The sequence below is a fragment of the Saccoglossus kowalevskii genome, chromosome 20 (genome assembly GCF_978046115.1).
Source record: "Saccoglossus kowalevskii chromosome 20, keSacKowa6.1, whole genome shotgun sequence".
NCBI lineage: Eukaryota > Metazoa > Hemichordata > Enteropneusta > Harrimaniidae > Saccoglossus > Saccoglossus kowalevskii.
The window spans coordinates 10,253,340-10,276,692 of NC_140660.1; the positions used below are offsets into that span (position 1 = coordinate 10,253,340).

The 23,353-nt window shown below is 33.0% G+C and overlaps 3 protein-coding genes across 4 annotated transcripts; 1 reads left to right on the top strand and 2 right to left on the bottom strand.

Annotated features, from left to right (window-relative positions):
* The first annotated feature begins 3,070 nt into the window (after positions 1–3,070).
* On the top strand, positions 3,071–10,573 carry LOC144362653 (CUB domain-containing protein 2-like). The gene is made up of 6 exons (XM_085494546.1): positions 3,071–3,132; positions 5,734–5,826; positions 6,769–6,790; positions 7,212–7,532; positions 9,133–9,758; positions 10,356–10,573. The coding sequence occupies exons 2-5, from the start codon at positions 5,764–5,766 to the stop codon at positions 9,153–9,155; spliced, it is 429 nt and encodes a 142-aa protein (XP_085350672.1). The 5' UTR covers positions 3,071–3,132; positions 5,734–5,763; the 3' UTR covers positions 9,156–9,758; positions 10,356–10,573.
* A 4,159-nt stretch (positions 10,574–14,732) lies between these two features.
* Positions 14,733–16,102, bottom strand: LOC144362651 (vitellogenin-5-like; the record flags this gene model as incomplete). Its single annotated transcript, XM_085494547.1, has 3 exons — positions 14,733–14,945; positions 15,556–15,842; positions 15,947–16,102. Coding segments are annotated over 3 exons (453 nt in total), but the record flags the coding sequence as incomplete, so codon positions are not given.
* On the bottom strand, positions 15,998–22,294 carry LOC144362654 (fibropellin-3-like). 2 transcript variants are annotated; one of them, XM_085494545.1, is made up of 5 exons: positions 22,221–22,294; positions 18,587–18,690; positions 17,645–17,666; positions 16,914–17,234; positions 15,998–16,182 (listed from the first exon to the last, which is right to left on the bottom strand). In XM_085494545.1, exons 2-5 carry the CDS (start codon positions 18,647–18,649, stop codon positions 16,109–16,111), a joined length of 480 nt encoding a protein of 159 aa, XP_085350671.1. In that variant the 5' UTR covers positions 18,650–18,690; positions 22,221–22,294; the 3' UTR covers positions 15,998–16,108. The 2 variants fall into 2 exon arrangements, with proteins under 2 accessions (XP_085350671.1, XP_085350670.1); XM_085494544.1 differs by having other exon boundaries at positions 18,587–18,679; positions 22,221–22,289.
* Positions 22,295–23,353: the final 1,059 nt, after the last annotated feature.

Genomic DNA, 23,353 nt, shown 5'->3' on the forward strand with positions numbered 1-23,353 from the left:
AGAAAACAGCATTTAAATATTTGAATGAGGCCACAACACAGTAATATGCAAATCAATCCACTAACTGTAGAACAGCAACAATAAGCCGTCAGCCGTCCACACTAATCACAGCTACCTCGGCCATCAATCGAATCATCAATATTTAAGAGTGATGTAACTGTCTTTTCATCTACCTCCCCTATCTTTAAAAGGCTCAATTCATTGTTGTCGAATTCATGAGTGTACGCTTTTTCATACAGTGGCGTAAACATTGCTACAATCAAAGGCGCACTAAATGTGAAGTTCATTTTGGGCTCAGTACTATAGTCAAATTTCGGAGAGTAGAGGTCTATTTAAACAGCAGATGTTCGGGTAAAAAATTATTAAAATTGTTTGATTGGTGTACCAAATAGAACATGTTCTATATTCAATCAAAACAACGTTCCTATGTTTTTTATATATACATGGATTTCAAAACAAAAGAAACGAACCGATCTAATCAACCTGCGTCCTTGAAAATCGATCTTATCTCCATTGCGTTTCCATGAAGACAATGCCATGAAACCAAAAAACAACGTTGCTATGTTTCCAGTCACAAAACCAATTGAAAACAAAATAAAAGTATCGATCCAAACGAGCTGCATCCTTGAAAATGGAGTTGAATCACCCTTTCTGAGTGAACAAATGTCGTCGATGCCATAAACGACTTATTTCTGTATACGCAATTTGTTATCACATGTATTATTTCGATAATGTAATACATAAAAACAGAAGTACGAAACATTGTGTATTCATGATTTATGAAATTGATATCCTACGTCTCGTGACTCGTGCTTTAAGGAATTAAAAAAACGTATTAGATTTTACTCGCAAAAAAACTAATATTAATAAGAGAATCTATTATTTAACCTGGATATCCTTGCTATAATGATATATTTTGCCTACCGTGTAACTTCATGCAGAAATTCAATAAATAAGATCACAACTTGCGATTTAGAAATATTATGCATTGCCAGCTATTTCATACCGGTTGCAGGTTTTTTTAAATACTGTATTCTCTGACATGTAATTTAACAGTTAAATTGGTATATTATCTCCACTTTTCAGTATATCGTATCCAGTTCTTGTGTACTTTTAAAGTTTAAAATAATAACTATTGGATTGTTCGGAAATAGCAATGTGCAACGTAGTATTCCATCGTATCTGACAAAACATCAGCACTACAATTTAAACTCGTTCTCTATGTCCAGGGAGTATCGGCAACTGCACTGATATCTGCTGCTACTTGTAGCACCGGTACAATATGGGCATTTCGGACAGTGAGCGGCAGTGGTTCCTGTTGATCAGCAGGGATCACTGTACAGTACGTCTGGATATGTATCCCTGTATAGGGTACAGCTCACTGGAGTCAAAAATATGTATCACAGGATGACATATTTTCACACTTGTCTCAATTTAAATACTACAGCTGAATTATCGCCATGAAAACAATAAAATGTTTCCAACAAAATGATATTTTTTTTCAAAATAGCAGACAAATCATTGTATAGAGGATGGCAATTTTTGTAGTGAAATACAACACTTTATACCCAAGCTCTTCCAATTTAACGTAGGATACTTGGGTCAATGGTGTCATATATATTTTCATTGTCAACAACACTAAGCTAAGCACATTCCAAGGTATTTCACAATCACCATGCCACTGTCTGAGACATACCATTATGCCACAGGGAGAGACAGGATGTATGTATCTCAAATTCTGCTGACAACACACTCACGTGACTGTATAAGCTGTTTAACAATAAACATGTGAAATGGGTTGTTGAAAAATATCCAAACATGTGAACGTACAGAACAATTTTCAGACAGAGCAGATATGTGTTTGCTGTCCTACTGTAAATAATATATGATCTGACCAGATTAAATGAAATGGCTCATGCCACCCAACAATCTAGCAATGTTGTTAAGTTAAGTTTGACATAAAATGTTTGAAAAACCCTGTTTGAAATAAAACAGCTTTGTCACAAGGCAACATGAATCCATAATTCCGTGTATTGTGCGTAGTAGGATGGTGATAACTTTCATTCCATTGAAATACTCATATTCTATATTGAGTAATTATAAAACGCAATTTCATGATAAGTTTATCTAATATTACAATGAGTTCGGTAGAGTAAATACGTTGTCCATTTAAACATTATCTCTTGCTATAAATTTAAATATATCAGAAATGACGTCATAGTTGCGGGTGAAATAATATTGCACGTATAGCTGTTCAAATATGTGTATTTGTACAACATTGTATGTTTATATATAATTATATTTCATAATGAAGGTTTGATATTGTGAAATTATTTGTTTGAATAATATAGTTAGTGTTTTTTTTATTTGTATACAGCTCAGTGGTATATACATTATTTTTTTAATACAAATATTGTGCGTTTATCAATTGGAACACCAGTGTCGGTGTATGTAGTGTGTCATATTTTGCAATGTGATATTTATATCTTCTCAAATTCTTCAACAAAACGTCATATCGTCTACTATTTGTTTCCAAATTCAACCCTACCTTGGTATAATCTCAACAGTGTAAATATTGTATTCTACTAGAGTGTGTTCAAAACGTATGTAAATACCTTACTGATATATTTTTCTGACATCTCATGACGATTCTTCGAAACATTCTATATTCTCAAATTATTTCTTGAGTGATGTACAGAATTTATTTTCATGATTACGCAGTATATTTTAACCACAGATGCTCTGATAACAGCATGTTCCGGATATGATATTTTTTTTAAATAGGCCACCTATCTCGTTCATAAATATTACTAATGGTTTACTGCGACAACTCGGGTTCGATCTCATAAATGATTATAATAGAGGATATGTCACGTGATATGTACATGTCCGTCAAGCTTATTATAGTCAACACCCTCCCTAAAAAAACGTTAGAACAAACTAGTGTTATTTAAATGAGAAGCACATATGGATAATTCTCAATTGGACGTTAAATTAAAATGCGTCACTGTTTTGAGAAATTCTACTAGATAAATTAATGCGTTTTGCCATAGACTGACACGTCGCTGTTATTCACCGAGGCAGTTATCTACTGAAAGCGGACATCTACATTTGAGATTTCAGTGCAATCAGGTAATTATTTGTCTCATATATATTTTTCAATGGTGATCGTTTGTCCGACAAGTTGAGTTGAGTTGCGTCGAGTAGATGGACATACGTCTGGTAATCATTGCGTTATATATGCTGTGCAGAAATCCGTAACAATCACTTAAAATACAATTATGTTTGGGCAAGTGGAACCAACCAGAGCCGGATAACTCCACGATTATAGGTATACAACGTTCTATACATTCACGTTTGCTAATGACAATTCGGTGAAGAGATGTTTGCAGTTATGGACTGATTTACTGTTCATATTATGAACAAGTGTTGTTACTTGATACTGGATTTACGTTTGTACTTGGGTAATTGTCGTGTTTTGTCGACGTCAATTTGCTATGTGGTAGAATACATTTATTTTAGTAATTGTTTTGTATGTAATTTCAACACGGGATGAGCTCCATCCGAAATGAGACAAATCTATGTTGCCATGTCACCATCCTTTCATAAATAGGAATAAAGCGTTCGTATCGCAGGCTTTGTTAGGTTTTTCGTTCATAACAGGAACCTATATTTTTAGTCTGAGCGCCCGTTCATGAATATATAAAAAATATTCGTGATAATTTTGACAAAAGAAATAACACAAGTTTCGTTCAATGTACACTGTAAATAATAATTGTATTTAAACTGAAACGTAATTTGAGGCTTCCTGCTAAATCGATCCAATTTACAATCAGTTTTACAATAAGCCAACAAACTCCAATTATAGATCCGTTCATAATAATACTACTAAGTGAATATTTTTATGAGGTCTAGATGAAATTTACACTATACAATATAAGCAAGTTAATGCATCATCTGCCTTTGCAAGCCACTAACATAAACACGTGATTACGAGGTGTCATGATACAACATCTGGCGATGATGAAAAGTTCCACAGGTAGAGTCTCTATTGACTTAGCTATTGGATTTTGATGCAGGTTTCTTGAATGAATTAGATATTAGAAAGGTCATGTCACTGTCAAGTTTTGTGAATTGAATTATTGATGAGCAAATGACAAAGCATTCATTATATTTTATATAATTAGCATACGTACAGAGCAGTGAATTGACAGACAAATCGATTGTCGAATCTTATTGCTTTTTGTAATATAGATACGAATATAGACTAACAGTTTGTAAATTACACAAGGACGACAACTTTTAATTAAAACAGTGACCCTTGATTCGCAAAGCCTAACTTTCCCGTTGTGTTTTTTATAGAAACTATAAATTATATAAATTCTACTATACAATGTTCTTTTACACCATACATCTGTGGTTTGTTGTAGCTGTCAAAAGTATTTGGAATTGTTTTAGTTTTCAATAAAACTATTGTGAAATTTTGGATTTGTTATCTATATAGTAAGGTTTTACTATTACGAAGTTTGAAGACATGAATAAAAATAATTCATATGCTTTATCTACCAACCTTATCAGAAATATAAAAAAAAATATGCAGCATTCTAAACAATGTGACAGTTGGCATTGTAATCTCGATATTATTCAAATATCGAATAGAGATGTAACAAACGTACATATTTTCTCAAATAGGTCAGGAGTTCAAATTCCAGGTAGTAACGACAAACGTTCTAAATTGTTGACTATTCCTTATTGGGTTCTCGAGTTTCAGCTCACACATAGATACTTAAGTAAAGTTAAATAGTAATAGTAATAGTTCAAAATCACCAGACACTACCATAAAGTCATGGAATTATACTGTACTATACAAATATTCATGGCATGGGTGAGAACTGTTTTCATGTCATTTGACACAATTTGACCATGTGCAGTACAGGTTTTCACCATTTGCTATTTTGAAAATGAATTCAGCGTTGATTGTATATCACTGGTGATTTGTAGTGATCATCCTTATTTTTGTAGTATATAGGTTTGATCTACTGGGACATACATTGTCTGACATATGACCCACAATTCTCTAATATTACAACAATCCAGAATGATTGTTGTCAGCGTTGAGTAGTTTCAAGTAAATATTTCACCAACCACCTAGAATAATTGACACGGAATGAGACAAAAACATTAACTACATTTTATTAAAAATAACGTATGAAAAATAAATTAGTCTATATACATTATTCAATAATGTGCTGCACCGCTATAAGCCACTATTTGCTTTAATTTATCAATGATAGTGATTGAAAGGTCAATAAACGTAAGATGCGAAATATAGTTTCAAGTAATGAAAGTTAGCCTTTGCACATGTTGATATGATTACAGGAAATTAACTTATACAATGATCCTGCTGCAAGATCATCTGTATCAGTTCTTATTTGTTTATTAGAGGATCATGAAAAAAGTTCACAAAAGAGTTCCATCCAATCAAATATTGAGTAATGCTCAATAAATCCTATATACGAAGTATATAAGTCAGTGAACGCACCCAAATCTATTGTTGTTTTGCTCAAGTATTGTTGTAGTCAGATGCATAGAAAACCAATCACTCATACTTCTGTTGCACAGGCATACAATGACTTTTTTGAAATGATTATATCTCCAAAGATTTCCACAAACATCAACAGTGTACATAATGCATTATTGTACAGTTGAAACATCGTTTCAGATTTTCCATAGATAAATACGTCCCGAAGATCAGAGTCAAATATGTTGTTGCGTTTGATTGTAATTATTTCAATGGCCAGCTTCACACTTGCTGTTCCAAAAGAGGTAAGTTTAAAACATTAAACATTTAACTACAGGATTGCTTAGGTTACTGAGCGTATTATTCTAATATTTGCAATGCAATTATTGAAAATATTATTCTGATGAACTATGATGGAGCATTTTCACTTCTTATCACAAAAAAATTGAAATCTGGTAGGGCCATGTTACACAAATAGAGCTAATGTTGTTGTACCCACATTTAAATTTAGAATTTATAGAATCACATTCGTTGTCTTTGTGTCGAATCATCTTGCGGCGTATGCGTTATTAGTGCCATAACTAAATTCATTGCACATAAAATATAAGAAACAGATGTTGATATGTTAAATTTAAATTAAAAAAAACAACAACAGTAAACATGTGTTACCATTCAGTTTATTCTTCTTTCAAATCTACAAGTCTGAACATATCAGGTTTAAAATAGCGAATTTGAACACAGAAAAGCAATGAAAACAATGTAAATGTCCTGGTGTAACGGATACAATTGTATGGGTCCATAACCCAGTCCGTTGGGCGAGTTCACCTTTTGTTACCGGTATGACATATGACGGTTCATTTAATAATAGGCCATATTCATTGTTTCATGCCTACTTGAAATATTGTAGTATCAACTATTTGAAATTGATTTGAAACTTTATATTATTTGAATGCTGAGATAAGTGTGCCAAACAAAATTGCAATGTTATTATCTGTACATTGTCGTGTTCTGTTCAATGTGTATTTAAACATTGTTTATTTCAATTCGTCTTTTCTATTTTGATGTTTATTGGCATTATTTGTCGATATTTTTGCTTCCATTGAGGTACATTGATACATGCACTATTAAGTTCGTGATGAGTTTCTTCATCTAAAACATCACAAAAACCAAATCAACAAACTGTTTACACCGTATACCATGTATGCCTTACTAATATATGATTATATTCTATTATTTATGTTTTCTAGAAATTGGTTGAAAGGCAAACGGGTAACTATAATTCCTAAATATTGAATTGTTCAGCAATGGTTCATATTAATCAACAATAAAATGATCATCACAAGCTTTAGTGAACACCCACCGTAATTTGATGATATAATTTACGTGATTTCTTTTTCACCAATTAGCTCAATGGACTAGTGATATAATGACATTTAATGCACCTCTCATATGCGTCATGCTCTTATAGTTGAATAGTGTCTGTAACAAATAGTGTTCACTCATTTAGAATATAGCTAATCCTAATTTCTCATTTATGGATGAGCACAGATAAAAATAAGCAGCACTTCTTACATATGCATCACAGTGAATATTGTCACTAGGGGACAGTCTACTATATAGGATGTAAGAATCTAGCAATGACAATCTATATAATTCATTCACTAATTAAAATATGTATGTTTTTGGACAGGATGTGATGGGAGCTATAACATCAATGTAGGCGAGCAACAGATAATTACTAGTCCTAATTATCCATCTAATTATGAAAATGATCTTAACTGCGTATGGACTGTCACAACCAACCCTGGAAATACTCTCTTTGTGGATGCTGTAGATTTTTGGATAGAAGAAGATTATGATGAATTGACAATCTCTGAGGAAAGTCAAACTGTTGCAACATGGACTGGCAGTGTTCCATCACTAAACTACACATCACAATCCAATGAGTTAACTTTCATATTCGACACGGATTTTAGTGTTACTAAAACGGGATTTAAGTTAATTATTTCTGGTAAGATAAAGTAATTGGGAGTGACTTCTTTCTTTATATAAAAAGGCCAAATTTACATTTCTTTAATATAATTCAAAAAATTTTCAATTAAGGAATAGATGCAGGTTTGTGGGCACTTAGGAGTGATTTTTTTTCTTTTTTGCATTTTATTATCCAAACAGTCTTGGCTATAGACTGTTAACATTTTGTAGAATTGTGAATAGTGGAACATACTCAAAAACGATTTTAAAATATAGATAACAGGTGCAAACATTCTTTCTTTTGAATGCTTAGCAAGATTTAGCAAGGCTGTACATAAATAATAAAAAAGAAACATAGTGTAAAAAAGAAATGACGGGATCTCCATACTATGCTCTATCCATACTATGCTCTATATTTAACTTTTTACAAAATAATAATACATTTACATTTGGAATTGTTACAGCCATTTTAATTATGAGCATTAGCAAACTTCTTACTGAGTGAATTATTATGCAAATTAGCAATTATCTCAGCTTCTTTTTAGTGCACATCCCAGAACTTTAAAAAATAGCTCCTAGACGCTTTGACCTTTTGTTTTGAAATTTTCACAAATGATTGACAATGTGTTTATCTTCAAAACGCCGTCGGGGCATTGTTTTTGGTTGAACAGTGTTACAACAATCATACAGACAATTAGCCTGGGTGTTAATTTATGCATACACTTGAAGTAGTGAAATTTGAGCTGCTGCCCTGCAAAATTGACAACTGGTAGACAGTTTTCAAGACGGCCCTTTCTTCATAGTAAACAAATGTACCCATAAATCAATTTTGACAGGAAACAGAAGCATGGTTTAGGAGCTAATTTGTTTTACATCACTTTTGACCAAAAAAGTACATTTTTGTGCATATTTCAAACTACAGTGTACATAACAAAGAAATACTAACAAAATTATAAAATTCATACAATAAGCTTTTCGAAAATATATAGTTTTGTGGACAAGGGAGGTCATCATGGTTTCCTAATTAACTGATTAAAATACCTGTCTGGTAAACTGCATCTCTACCTTAACTTGCGTTTCACGATCACTGTAGTCATTTGTAAAGTTTATGTTATAAACTGACAGAAATATGTTAATAATTAATGATATTTCATTTCACTTGATAATTATAGGTAGACATATCCTTTCGTAGAAATTTTGAAAAATTACCACTTATTATGGAGGCAAAGCTGACGGTGTAAACTCTGAAAGTATTCAGACACCACATATGTTGATATTGGATATATGATATGAAAACTATAATATGAAGTAACACTCGGATGATAACTAGATATACCATTAAATTTGCTGATTTCACTTGTCTACAGGCCGTGGTGGTTGTTGGTATTTTACTTGTATTTTAAATAGATCATGGGAATAGTGTATTAGATTATGTTGTTTGAAGATAGCTCTTGCTATGTTTTGATTTGAAAATAATGGCTCAAAATAGTTTAGACATACCAGAGAATTGGCAAGATATATATTTGTATGTGACATAGTCCCGTTTTGTATCGACTGATATAATATATATAAAGAGGAACCATGTAATTTCCAAATGTATTATATCATTTGAAGATTTAGTTATATTATTTATCATATAGTGCCAGGCGGAAGTTCGAAATGAGACCCTCATATGACGACATTTGATGGACGTCGATACAGTTTCCAAGGTCAATGTTGGTATACATTTTTCAAGGACTGCAGTGCACACCCCGATTTTGAAGTGACTAGTAAGTTCGGGCCAAGGGACGATATCAAGAATAAAACAAGAACGGTTTCTTTCAAAGTTACTGTCGGAGACCAGTATGTTATTGTTAATGATCGCGATGTAGTTGAAGTAAGTTATATAATATAATTAAGCATCCGATGAGTCTGCTAAATGTATTACAATCTGTTTAAATAGAATAGTGCTGAAAGTATCTACGATATTATATATTTCATGGAAGCAAAAATAATGGTCACGTGTACTCACCTATTATACATGTCCAAGAAAACAATGACGTGATTACACTGGCGTTCACCTCCAAATATACAACTTTCACTCTGGAGTGGACACCGAGAAAGCATATGTTAAAAGCAACATTCTCTGGCACTGATTAAAATGGCAAGCTCTGTGGTTTGATGGGTAATGCTGATGTGATACACGTAATGATCTTCAGACGCCCGATGGTTTTGAAGTAAAGGACGTTACTGCGTTCGGTGAAAGCTGGAAAGTGAATGGAGAAATGTAAGTTCGTTATTTTTTTATTTTCTGTTTTGGAAAGTAGTCATACAGTCACCCATTTAAATAACCGAATCGCAAAAACGTGACGTATGGTTATTGTTATTTATACTGTCGTTGTGAATGTATGTTACATAGTTTGTGTAATATTAGGATAAAATTACGATGTTAGTTATAAGTTGAAACTTTCGTTCTCAACTTCTCTCAATTTACTAAATATATAATATGAATATGTATTTCAGTGAGACTGTGCACATATTGTATTTATAGTTTTGAGTTTTTAGTTACGGATAGCCAATTTACTCAAGATATGAAATGTAGTAAATCACACTTTTTTTAGAAATATACACATTGTTATATTTATATACTGAGGTAACCTAAATCATGTTTAGTTAAAAAACAGGTGAAAAAGCTGCCATTATTTGTATAATAAGATGCTCCAATTACAGTGCAAAACACAGAGCTTGCTTTTTTGTTTTAAGAATTTTTTTCCTTAAGATATTACATATTTGACAATTCTACTTTTAAAATGACCGAATAAAAAAAAGTTTAATTTAATTTGCAACATATTTAAAGATATGTCATTTTTTTGTTACATTACAGGTGTGATTAAGTCTTCTAATAACAAATGCCGGACACAGGTTTAGATTTTTCAACGCATGTAATTTGAATTATTTTTCTGTTGTAATTAGGCAATTCACGGTTATCGATTTCCGAGAATTCAATGGGACGGTAATAGCGGAACACGGGTTATATATAATCAAGCTTCAATTTAATAGTCAGCATCAAATAAATGTGAAATAAATGGTGAAAAATTGGAATTCTGTGTCGCTTTTTTATTACTAAATATGAGAACGGATTTGATAGATGATGCAAACATGTTGTATATAGTATATGGGTCTATTATCGTTCACGATATAACTGATAATATTATATTTTATGTACCGGGTTATGTCAGTATTGACTTCCATGAAATATTCCCGTTCGGGGATTATACTTACCAACACCATAAAGCGATCGTAAGTGACCACGGGGACGGGTGATACTACCCTCATATTACGTGCCAATGTAGGCGTGTTGGAAATTGGGAAATGTCTGAGATTATGTAAACACGAATTCAGTACTTAATGTCTGTCTGATAAGTGAGGAATGATAAAACACCTCTTCAAAACGTTCGCCATCTACTACACATGCCCAAAAGATACATCTCTTGACTCTCTAGAGTTAAATCTAATTATAGATTATAGATCGATCGATGATATCATGGACGTATGAATAATGACCGTTCTAGCGTAACTGGTATCACACTTAACTGTAATCTACACTTTGTATAATTCTCATAAGCGAAGCCATCGTTTGTACAACCAGGTTGACAGCAAGTAGATCGGAATGCCATCATATAACAATGTATTTAAACAAATGAACATTAAGGTATAGATGCAGGTTCGTGGGCACTTGAGAGTGAATTTTCTTTTTTTTTGACTTTTTATTATCCAAACAGTCTTGGCTATAGACTGTTAAATTTTCACAGCATTGTGAATATTGGAACATACTCAAAAGACGATTTTAAAATATAGAAACTGGTACAAACATTCTCTCTTTTGAATGCTTAGCAAGATTTAGCAAGGCTGTACATAAATAATCAAAAAGAAAAATGGTGAAAAAAAAGTAATGACGGGATCTCCATATTATGCACTATGTTTAACTTTTTACAAAACGATAATAGGTTTAAATTTGGAACTGTTACAGCCATTTTAATTATGAGCATTAGCAAACTTCTTACTGAGTGAATGATTATGCAAATTAGCCATTATCTCCACTTGTGTTTTTCAGTTTACCATGGAAGTTCAAATCTAAATAGCTCGCACAATTCTTGTTTATTTTGAGTGAAACTTTCACACAACGTTTATCATTTGTTTATTAACAAATGGGCGTCCAGGCGTATATTTAGTATGTTTTGTTTTCATATTACAAAGTTGTCAAGCAGGATGTGTGCCGTATAGTCAATCCCGGTCAGTATTTCACACTTCGAATGTCATTGTCCGAGAATGCAAAGCTTTAAAAATAAGCCCAGACGTCCTTTTGTTCGTAGAGACGTTGTCAAAATAGTGTGAAAATGTCAAGACAAACTGACAAAAACTGCGGGAGCTAATTAATTTTCAATCTCTCTGACCAACCAGAAAACACGAACGGAGTTAATGGCCGTTTTATGAAAGTGACGTTAATCGTCCACAAAAATGGTTATTGCATCACGACGACATGCCAAAATCCATCATACACCGACGCTTGCTGATGTTCAATCGTCAGGTAAACAAATAAAATAAAAATATTTAGAATACTAGGGAAACGTGCGTAAAATCGTCCGCGGAGTCAAAACCTTGCATGAAAACTGTCATGGCGTCGTGTTATCTTTTCCACTTAGGGAGGGGCACAATGGATTACGTAAAGCCGATGAGATATTCATACAGTTATGCAAACATAGCGATCCCCATTTGCAGGGTTGAATCTAAATTTTCCTTTCCTCAAACCTTTAACAAATACTCTGTATGACGCAGTGTTTCACGACCTCCGGTGAAATGGATCTTGCGAAGTTAGACGGCCAGGTTGAAATGGGCCGTAATATTTTGCTACACAACGGCTATTCACAGTTTTTGTACTCAATTGCCCAAACGCCGGTGAGAAAAATTCGAAATGGAAGACAACTATTGTAAATCGAAACAGTTTTAATTCAACTACGAGCAGACGCGATTGGTTGATAAAAGTTAAAACGAACCCTGACCTCTGGAAATACCTCAATGCTAGAGTGCCATAGTACCATTGGTCGCCGAGCATTTCCGTACAATGTACTTTGCGACATCGCTACAGATGCATGCTAGCTGACAAGGGGGTTTCCGATTAAGGTAACCAAGATGGCTTGGCAGAGCGCGTGATTTTTCCGCGGTGTTTAAAAACAGCATATCGTTGCCGATGTTTCTGTAATTTTCGGGGTATTTTTTTATTTTTAAGTAACCGAGCATTTCACGTTTGTGTATTTTGCCACTGAAAAGTTAGTTATCGATGACAGCACAGCATTGGTCTGAATGGTGTTTATCCACTACTACATCGCAATGCTATCAGAACGGTGATCATTACAGCGAAACGACAAATGTAAAATTAGTCAGTTTTATAATGCCATCGGAGAAAAAAATGCGTGAAAAAAAATATTTAACAGTATTCCACTGGAAGCTGCAAGGCTAGAAGTTGTAGACATGTTGCGTGAAAAGGGTGAAAAAGTTTATCATTTACAACTGTATGTTTTTTGTATTCCGCTTGCATGCTGGAAGCGTCTACGTCTTGTCTTTTTTTTTAGTTTGCAAGACTAGTTGGTAGCGCATGAGGTAAGTTAAACAGGGTCGCGGACAGGAAGTTACACATCGCCGCACTGTAACTGAGGCCAGCAACTCATTTGCATATAACATCAACAGTGACTTGTCAATCAAAGAGCAACGTAAATAAACTTCCGGGACTTTTAATCACATACGCGTGCCTCGATTCCCTATATTTTAAAATCCATTTTTGGGCATGTTCCAGCATTGACAATGCTCCGAAATTTCAACACTATCTAGCCAAGACTGTCTGGGTAAGAAAACAAAAAAAAAACAAAAACATTCACTCCGAGTGCCCACGAACATGCATCTATACATTAACTAACTGTAACTTCAAGCACAGGCACCATTCATTCCATTGTATTTACTAAATCAGTGTCAGTGCTGGGACTGCCTTACCCAAATAAAATTATACCCTTTTCGCTGTGTTACATCTCGAAGTATCATATACGTGCTAATTATAAGAGAAATGCGATTATGACTACATCAAGCATCTAAAAGCTAGTTACGCTGCAGTTCACACAATAAAAATGTGCGCGGCCATGGAATCCCGAGAAAAATATGCAAGTAAAAACTTGACTAACAGGTGTTTCAAGTGTTTCTAAAAATAAAACTGTAAACACACATCATTCTGTTTAATACAGGGTACTGTAATTATGTTCGTGTATATAAAAGGCGAGAAACACATGTTAGCAATAACGCCATGTTCCTATTGAATATAGCTTCATCATCCCAAAAGAATACCATGTTCTTTAAAGTTTGGACAGAATCTACATTTTTATACTACTTAGTGACAGTCTACTCAATGGACCAAATAACACATTCACCCAGAAATTAGGTGGTAATAAGTATCTCATAAAATAATTTTGCCATTAGTCACGATATGGAAATATTATTTTACTCAGTTTGCACATTTTGAAATTTATGCCTATTTAGGAGGTTAAGGCTAAGGTTGAGGATGCCCGATGTTTGGTCATTCTACAAGTATTAGCGAAGTGAACGTCTGTATGAAGATGACTGGGTTCACAAATAAACAAAGTCGGATCAAGATGCCGTCACCCTAATCGCTAGACGGTGTTGAGAGATTATTCTTGTAACCAGAAATATAATGCTTTATGACATATCTTACAACGTTGACTTTGACAATGTGAAATTTCCGAGTTCGCCAATATGATTTTGTGTGAATAGATGGGGCAAGTAGTGGAATATGATATAAATTACCATGTCTACGTAGTCATTGACGAACCACTAAATTGTGAGCTTAAGTGTGTTTTATTTTGACTGAACAGAGTAAACGCAAAGTATTTGCCAAAATAAACAATAATAAGACCACTTAAATCATGTTACATATCGGGTTGATAAAAAAAAGTGGCTGCCTTTCTTTAAAAGGTCCCCGTGGTCACTATATAATATACGATCACTTTCTGGTGTTGGTAAATTATAATCCCCGAACGGGAATATTTCATGGAAGTCAATACTGACATGACCCTGTACATACAATATAATATTATCAGTTATATCGTGATCGATATTAGACCCATATACTACATACAACGTGTTTGCATCATCTATCAAATCCGTTCTCATATTTAGTAATAAAAAAAGCGACACAGAATTCCAATTTTTCACCATTTATTTCACATTTATTTGATGCTGAACATTAAATTGAAGCTTGATTATATATAACCCGTGTTCCGCTAATACCATCCCATTGAATTCACGGAAATCGATACCCGTGAAGTGCCAACAGCAAAATAATTCAAATTACATGCGTTGAAAAATCTAAACCTGTGTCCGGCATTTGTTATTAGAAGACTCTTAATCACATCTGTAATGTAACAAAAAAATGACATATCTTTAAATATGTTGCAAATTAAATTAAACTTATTTTTTGTATTCGGTCATTTTAAAAGTAGAATTGTGAAATATGTAATATCTTCAGGAAAAAATCTATAAAACAAAAAAGCAAGCTCTGTCCTTTGCATTGTAATTGGAGCATCTTATTATACAAATAATGGCAGCTTTTTCACCTGTTTTTTAAACTAAACATGATTTAGTTTACCTCAGTATATAAATATAACAATGTGAATATTTCTAAAAAAAAGTGTGATTTACTGCGTTTCATATCTTGAGTTAATTGGCTATCCGTAACTAAAAACTCAAAAATATAAACACACTATGTGCAGGGTTTCACTGAAATACACATTACTATTGTATATTTAGTAAATTGTGAGGAGTTGAGTACAACAGTTTCAACTTATAACTAACATCGCAATTTTATCCTAATAGTCTAAATATTACACAAAATATGTAACATACATTTACAACGACAGTATAAATAACAATAACCATACGTCACGTTTTTGAGATTCGGTTATTTAAATGGATGACTGTATGACTACTTTCCGAAGAAGAAAATAAAGAAATAACGAACTTACATTTCTCCCTTCACTTTCCAGCTTTCACCGAACGCAGTAACGTCCTTTACTTCAAAACCATCGGGCGTCTGAAGATCATTACGTGTATCACCATCAGCATTACCAATCAAACCACAGAGCTTGCCATTGTAATCAGTGCCAGAGAATGATGCTTTTAACATATGCTTTCTTGGTGTCCACTCCAGAGTGAAAGTTGTATATTTGGAGGTGAACGCCAGTGTAATCACGTCATTGCCTTCTTGGACATGTATAATAGGTGAGTACACGTGACCATTATGTTTGCTTCCCTGAAATATATAATATCGTAGATACTTTCAGCACTATTCTATTTAAACAGATTGTAATAAATTTAGCAGACTCATCGAATGCTTAATTATATGATATAACTTACTGTAACTACATCGCGACCATTAACAATAACATACTGGTCTCCGACAGTAACTTTGAAAGAAACCGTTCTTGTTTTATTCTTGATATCGTCCCTTGGCCCGAACTTACTAATCACTTCAAAATCGGGGTATGCACTGCAGTCTTTGAAAAATGTATACCAACATTAACCTTGGAAACTGTATCGACGTCCATCAAATGTCGTCATATGAGGGTCTCCTTTCGAACTTCCACCTACCACTATATGATAAATAATATAAATATATCTTCAAATGATATAATACATTTGGAAATTGAATGGTTCATCTTTATATATATATTATATCAGTCAATACAAAACGTGACTATGTCACATGCAAATATATATCTTGCCAATTCTCTGGTATGTCTAAACTATTTTGAGCCTTATTTTCAAATCAAAACATAGCAAGAGCTATCTTCAAACAACATAATCTAATACACTATTCCCATGATCTATTTCAAATACAAGTAAAATACCAAAAACCACCACGGCCTGTAGACAAGTAAAATCAGCAAATTTAATTGTATATCTAGTTATCATCCGAGTGTTACTTCATATTATAGTTATATTCATATCATATATCGAATATCAACATATGTGGTGCCCGAATACTTTCAGAGTTTACACCGTCAGCTCTACCTCCACAATAAGTGGTAATTTTTCAAAATTTCTACAAAAGTGGGATATGCAGATGGATCAATGCCAGAAAAGGGACACTCGTATTTGATGACGTCATAATTGTCTACATATAGTTAGTGTCCATTATCAAGTGAAATGAAATATCATTAGTTATTCACATATTTCTGTCAGTTTATAACATAAACTTTACAAATGACTACAGTGATCGTGAAACACAAGTTAATTGACACTTTTTTGATGTACATTAAAGAAATGTAAATTTGGTCTTTTTATATAAAGAAAGAAGTCACTCCCTATTACTTTATCTTACCTGAAATAATTAACTTAAATCCCCTATAATTAGTATTATAATCCGCGTCGAATATGAAAGTTAACTCATTGGAATGTGATGTGTAGTTTAGTGATAGAAGACTGCCAGTCCATGTTGCAACAGTTTGACTTTCCTCAGAGATTTTCAATTCATCATATCCGTCTTCTGTCAAAAAATCTACAGCATCCACAAAGAGAGTATTTCCAGGGTTGGTTGTGACAGTCCATACGCAGTTAAGATAATTGTCATAATAAGATGGATAATTAGGACTAGTAATTATCTGTTGCTCTCCTACATTGATGTTATAGCTCCCACCACATCCTGTCCAAAAACATACATATTTTAATTAGTGAATGAATTATATAGATTGTCATTGATAGATTCTTACATCCTATATAGTAGACTGTCCCCTAGTGACAATATTCACTGTGATGCATATGTAAGAAGTGCTGCTTATTTTTATCTGTGCTCATCCATAAATGAGAAATTAGGATTAGCTATATTCTAAATGAGTGAACACTATTTGTTACAGACACTATTCAACTATAAGAGCATGACGCATTTGAGAGGTGCATTAAATGTCATTATATCACTAGTCCATTGAGCTAATTGGTGAAAAAGAAGTCACGTAAATTATACGGTGGGTGTTCACTAAAGCTTGTGATGATCATTTTATTGTTGATTAATATAAACCATTGCTGAACAATTCAATATTTAGGAATTATAGTTACCCGTTTGCCTTTCAACCAATTTCTAGAAAATATAAATAATAGAATATAGTCATATATTAGTAAGGCATACATGGTATACGCTGTAAACTGTTTGTTGATTTGGTTTTTGTGATGCTTTAGATGAAGAAACTCATCACGAACTTAATAGTGCATGTATCAATGTACCTCAATGGAAGCAAAAATATCGACAAATAATGCCAATAAACATCAAAATAGAAAAGACGAATTGAAATAAACAATGTTTAAATACACATTGAACAGAACACGACAATGTACAGATAATAACATTGCAATTTTGTTTGGCACACTTATCTCAGCATCCAAATAATATAAAGTTTCAAATCAATTTCAAATAGTTGATACTACAATATTTCAAGTACGCATGAAACATTGAATATGGCCTATTATTAAATGAACCGTCATACCGGTAACAAAGGGTGAACTCGCCCAACGGACTGGGTTATGGGCCCATGCAATTGTATCCGTTTACACCAGGAGTGTTCATTGTGACATTTACATTGTTTTTTCTGTGTTCAAATTTGCTATTTTATGTTCAGACTTGTAGATTTGAAAGAAGAATAAACTGAATGGTAACACATGTTTAACGTTCATTTGTTATATTTTAAATTTAACATATCAATATATGTTTCTTATATTTTATGTGCAATGAATTTAGTTATGGCATACGCTGCAAGATGATTCGACACAAAGACAACGAATGTGATTCTATAAATTCTAAATTCAAAATGTGGGTACAACAACATTAGCTCTATTTGTGTAACATGGCCCTGCCAGATTTCAATTTTATTGTGAGAAGAAGTGAAAATGCTCCATCATATTTTATCAGAATAATATTTTCAATAATTGCATTGCAAATATTAGAATAATACGCTCAGTAACCTAAGCAATCCTGTAGTTAAATGTTTAATGATTTAAACTTACCTCTTTTGGAACAGCAAGTGTGAAGCTGACCATTGAAATAATTCCAATCAAACACAACAACATATTTGACTCTGATCTTCGGGACGTATTTATCTATGGAAAGGCTGAAACGATGTTTTAACTGTACAATAATTTATTATGTACACTGTTGATGTTTGTGGAAATCTTTGAAGATATAATCATTTCAAAAAAGTCATAGTATAACTGTGCAACAGAAGTATGAGTGATTGATTCTTCTATGCATCTAACTTCAACAATACTTGAGCAAAACAACAATAGATTTGCATGCGTTCACTGACTTATATACTTCGTATATAGGATTTATTGAGCATTACTCAATATTTGATAGGATGGAACTCTTTTGTGATAAACAAATAAGAACTGACACAGATGATCTTGCAGCAGGATCATTGTATAAGTTAATTTCCTGTAATCATATCAACATGTGCAAATGCTAACTTTCATTACTTGAAACTATATTTCGCATCCTACGTTTATTGACCTTTCATTCACTATCATTGATAAATTAAAGCAAATAGTGGCTTATAGCGGTGCAGCACATTATTGAATAATGTACATAGACTAATTTATTTTTCATACGTTATTTTTCCTAAAATGTAGTTAATGTTTTTGTCTCATTCTTTGTCAATTATTCAAGGTGGTTGGTGAAATATTTACTTGAAACTACTCAATGCTGACAACAATCATTCTGGATTGTTGTAATATTAGAGAATTGTGGGTCATATGTCAGACAATGTATGTCCCAGTAGATCAAACCCTATATACTACAAAAATAAAGATGATCACTACAAATCACCAGTGATATACAATGGCCGCTGAATTCATTTTCAAAATAGCAAATGGTGAAAACCTGTACTGCACATGGTCAAATTGTGTCAAATGACATGAAAACAGTTCTCACCCATGCCATGAATATTTGTATAGTACAGTATAATTCCATGACTTTATGGTAGTGTCTGGTGATTTTGAACTACTATTACTATTTAACTTTACTTAGGTATCTATGTGTGAGCTGAAACTCGAGAACCCAATAAGGAATAGTCAACAATTTAGAACGTTTGTCGTTATTCCCTGGAATTTGAACTCCTGACCAATTTGAGTAAATTTGTACGTTTGTTACATCTCTATTCGATATTTGAATAATATTGAGATTACAATGCCAAGTGTCACATTGTTTAGAATGCTGCATATTTCTTTTTATATTTCTGATAAGGTTGGTAGATATAGCGTATACATTATTTTCATTCATCTCTTCAAACTTCGTGACAATTCTCAAGAAATAGTAAAACCTTACTGTTTAGATAACAAATCCAAAATTTCACAATAGTGAATTTTATGTTATTTTGAGAAATGGTTTTATTCAAAACTAAAACAATTCCAAATAATGTTGACAGCTACAACAAACCACAGATGTATGATGTAAAAGAACATTGTATAGTAGAATTTATATAATTTATAGTTTGTATAAAAAAAACACAACGGGAAAGTTAGGCTTTACGAATCAAGAACCACTGTTTTAATTAAAAGTTGTCGTTCTTGTGTAATTTACAAACTATTAGTCTATATTTGTATATATATTACAAAAAGAAATAAGATTCGACAATCGATTTGTCCTCCAAATCACTGCTCTGTACTTATGCTAATTATAAAAAAATATAATGTATGCTTTGTCATTTGCTCATCAATAATTCAATTCACAAAACTTGACAGTGACATGAACTTTCTAATATCTAATTCATTCAAGAAACCTGCATCAAAATCCAATAGCTAAGTCAATAGAGACTCTACCTGTGGAACTTTTCATCATCGCCAGATGTTGCATCATGACACCTCGTAATCACGTGTTTATGTTAGTGGCTTGCAAAGGCAGATGATGCATTAACTTGCTTATATTGTATAAGTGTAAATTTCATCTAGACCTCATAAAAATATTCACTAAGTATTATTATTATGAACGGATCTATAATTGGAGTTTGTTGGCTTATTGTAAAACTGATTGTAATTTGGACCGATTTAGCACGAAGCCTCAAATTACGTTTCAGTTTAAATAAAATTATCATTTACAACAGTGCACATTGAACGAAACTTGTGTTATTTCTTTTCTCAAAATTATCACGAATATTTTTTATATATTCATGAACGGGCGCTCAGACTAAAATATAGGTTCCTGTTATGAACGAAAAACCTAACAAAGCCTACGATACGAACGCTTTATTCCTATTTCTAAAAGGATGGTGACGTGGCAACATGGATTTGTCTCATTTCGGATCCCAATCATTGTAGTATCTATATAGCGTTAATAAAAACGTGTTGAAACTACGTACTCACAAAACCATTACTAAAATAAATGTATTCTACCACATAGCAAATTGACGTCGACAAAACACGACAATTACCCAAGTACAAACGTGAATCCAGTATCAAGTAACAACACTTGTTCATAATATGAACAGTAAATCAGTCCATAACTGCAAACATCTCTTCACCGAATTGTCATTAGCAAACGTGATTATATAGAACGTTGAATCGTGGAGTTATCCGGTTCTGGTTGGTTCCAATTGCCCAAACATAATTGTATTTTAAGTGATTGTCGCAGTGATTATAGTATATCGTAAGTCCATAATGTGCAGAGTTCAATAGAAATTAAAATTTAAACCCAGCATATGCAGCGTAATGATGAGCGACTTCAACTAGATTTAAACGAAACATATAAAAAGTACAAATTTAATCCGCCAGTTGTTCTAGATACATTTAACAGTGTTAACACAAACTACTCAGTGTATTTAGTTTGCGAGCCCTTAATACATGTTCGCGATTATAACCATTTCCCGGCTGTATATGCATGTATGCTGTACAAAACATGAAGAAGACATTTTTCAATGACGTCAACTCTTGTATAATGTGAATTTCTATTTTGTAAACATTTGTAAACTGAGCTGTTTTTTTTTCTTTCTGGTTTAGTGTACACAAGAGATAAATCTTTTAATAAATTGTATTTTGTCCGGTAATTTGCTTCCTATTATCATCGCTACAATGTGTTTTACAAGATTAATTGTGTAAACGTTATTGATACAAAACAGTACTACGAAATGTCAAGCTATTGACAATCAAGAAAATATTAAACGGGAAAATAAATCGTAACTTGAGTAACACATTTTAGTTGTATGGTGGTTTGTCCCAAACGCTGAATCATAAGAATGTTCACGGTGCCACATCTGCGCTTTAGAAGTACAGACTAAAAATAATAGAACCAAGCCAACTACACCAACAAGGGATTGAATAGCCATATTTTTTAGATATCTTTGCTATTCAATATTAATACCCACAATACTATTTGCACATTAAAGTTGACAAATATATTAACCTTGATTGGATCGAGTAAGTATCACTGATGTTCTGTGATGAAGGTTGATGTTTTTCTTAATTGAATTAACAATTAAATTTAAGTAGCTTTATTGTGTGTTTCATTCAAAAACAAAAACTGTTACGGGTTTCTGCACAGCATATATAACGCAATGATTACCAGACGTATGTCCATCTACTCAACGCAACTCAACTCAACTTGTCGGACAAACGATCACCCTTGAAAAATGTATATGAGACAAATAATTACCTGACTGCACTGAACTCTCAAATGTAGATGTCTGCTTTCAGTAGATAACTGCATCGGTGGATAACAGCGACGTGTCGATCTATGGCAAAACGCATTAATTTATCTAGTAGAATTTCTCAAAACAGTGACGCATTTTAATTTAACGTCCAATTGAGAATTATCCATATGTGCTTCTCATTTAAATAACACTAGTTTGTTCTAACGTTTTTTTGGGAGGGTGTTGACTATACTAAGCTTGACGGACATATACATATCACATGATATATCCTCTATTATAATTATCTATGAGATCGAACCCGAGTTGTCGGAGTAACCATTAGTGATATTTATGAACGAGATAGGTGGTCTATTTAAAAAAAAATATCCCAAATATAATATCCGGAACATGCTGTTATCAGCGCATGACAATAATAGATGTAATGCTTGAAATGCAGTCCCTAGCGTCTGTGGTTAAAAATATACTGCGTAATCATGAAAATAAATTCTGCTACATCACTCAAGAAATAATTTGAGAATATAAAATGTTTCGAAGAGGCGTCATGAGATGTCAGAAAACAATATATCAGTAAGGCGATTACATACGTTTTGAACACACTCTAGTAGAATACAATATTTACACTGTTGAGGTTATACCAAGGTAGGGTTGAATTTGGAAACAAATAGTAGACGATATGACGTTTTGTTGAAGAATTTGAGAAGATATAAATATCACATTGCAAAATATAACACACTACATACACCGACACTGGTGTTCTAATTGATAAACACACAACATGAATTTTTATTTAAATATATATATATATATATATACCACAGAGCTGTATACAAATAAATCAAAAAACAATAAATATATACCAAACGAATAATTTCACAATAATCAAACCTTCATTATGAAATATAATTATATATAAACATACAATGTTGTACAAATACACATATTTGAACAGCTATACGAGCAATATTATTTCACCCGCAACTATCACGTCATTTCTGATTTATTTAAATTGATAGATAATTGATAGATACAAAGGCTCCACGCCGCATTTACGTCACATTGGTGGCAGCGGTTGGATACAACTGGTGCAGAGGAGGTGAACCAGAGGAAGCAGATCTTGGCGACTCTAGTAGCAGAT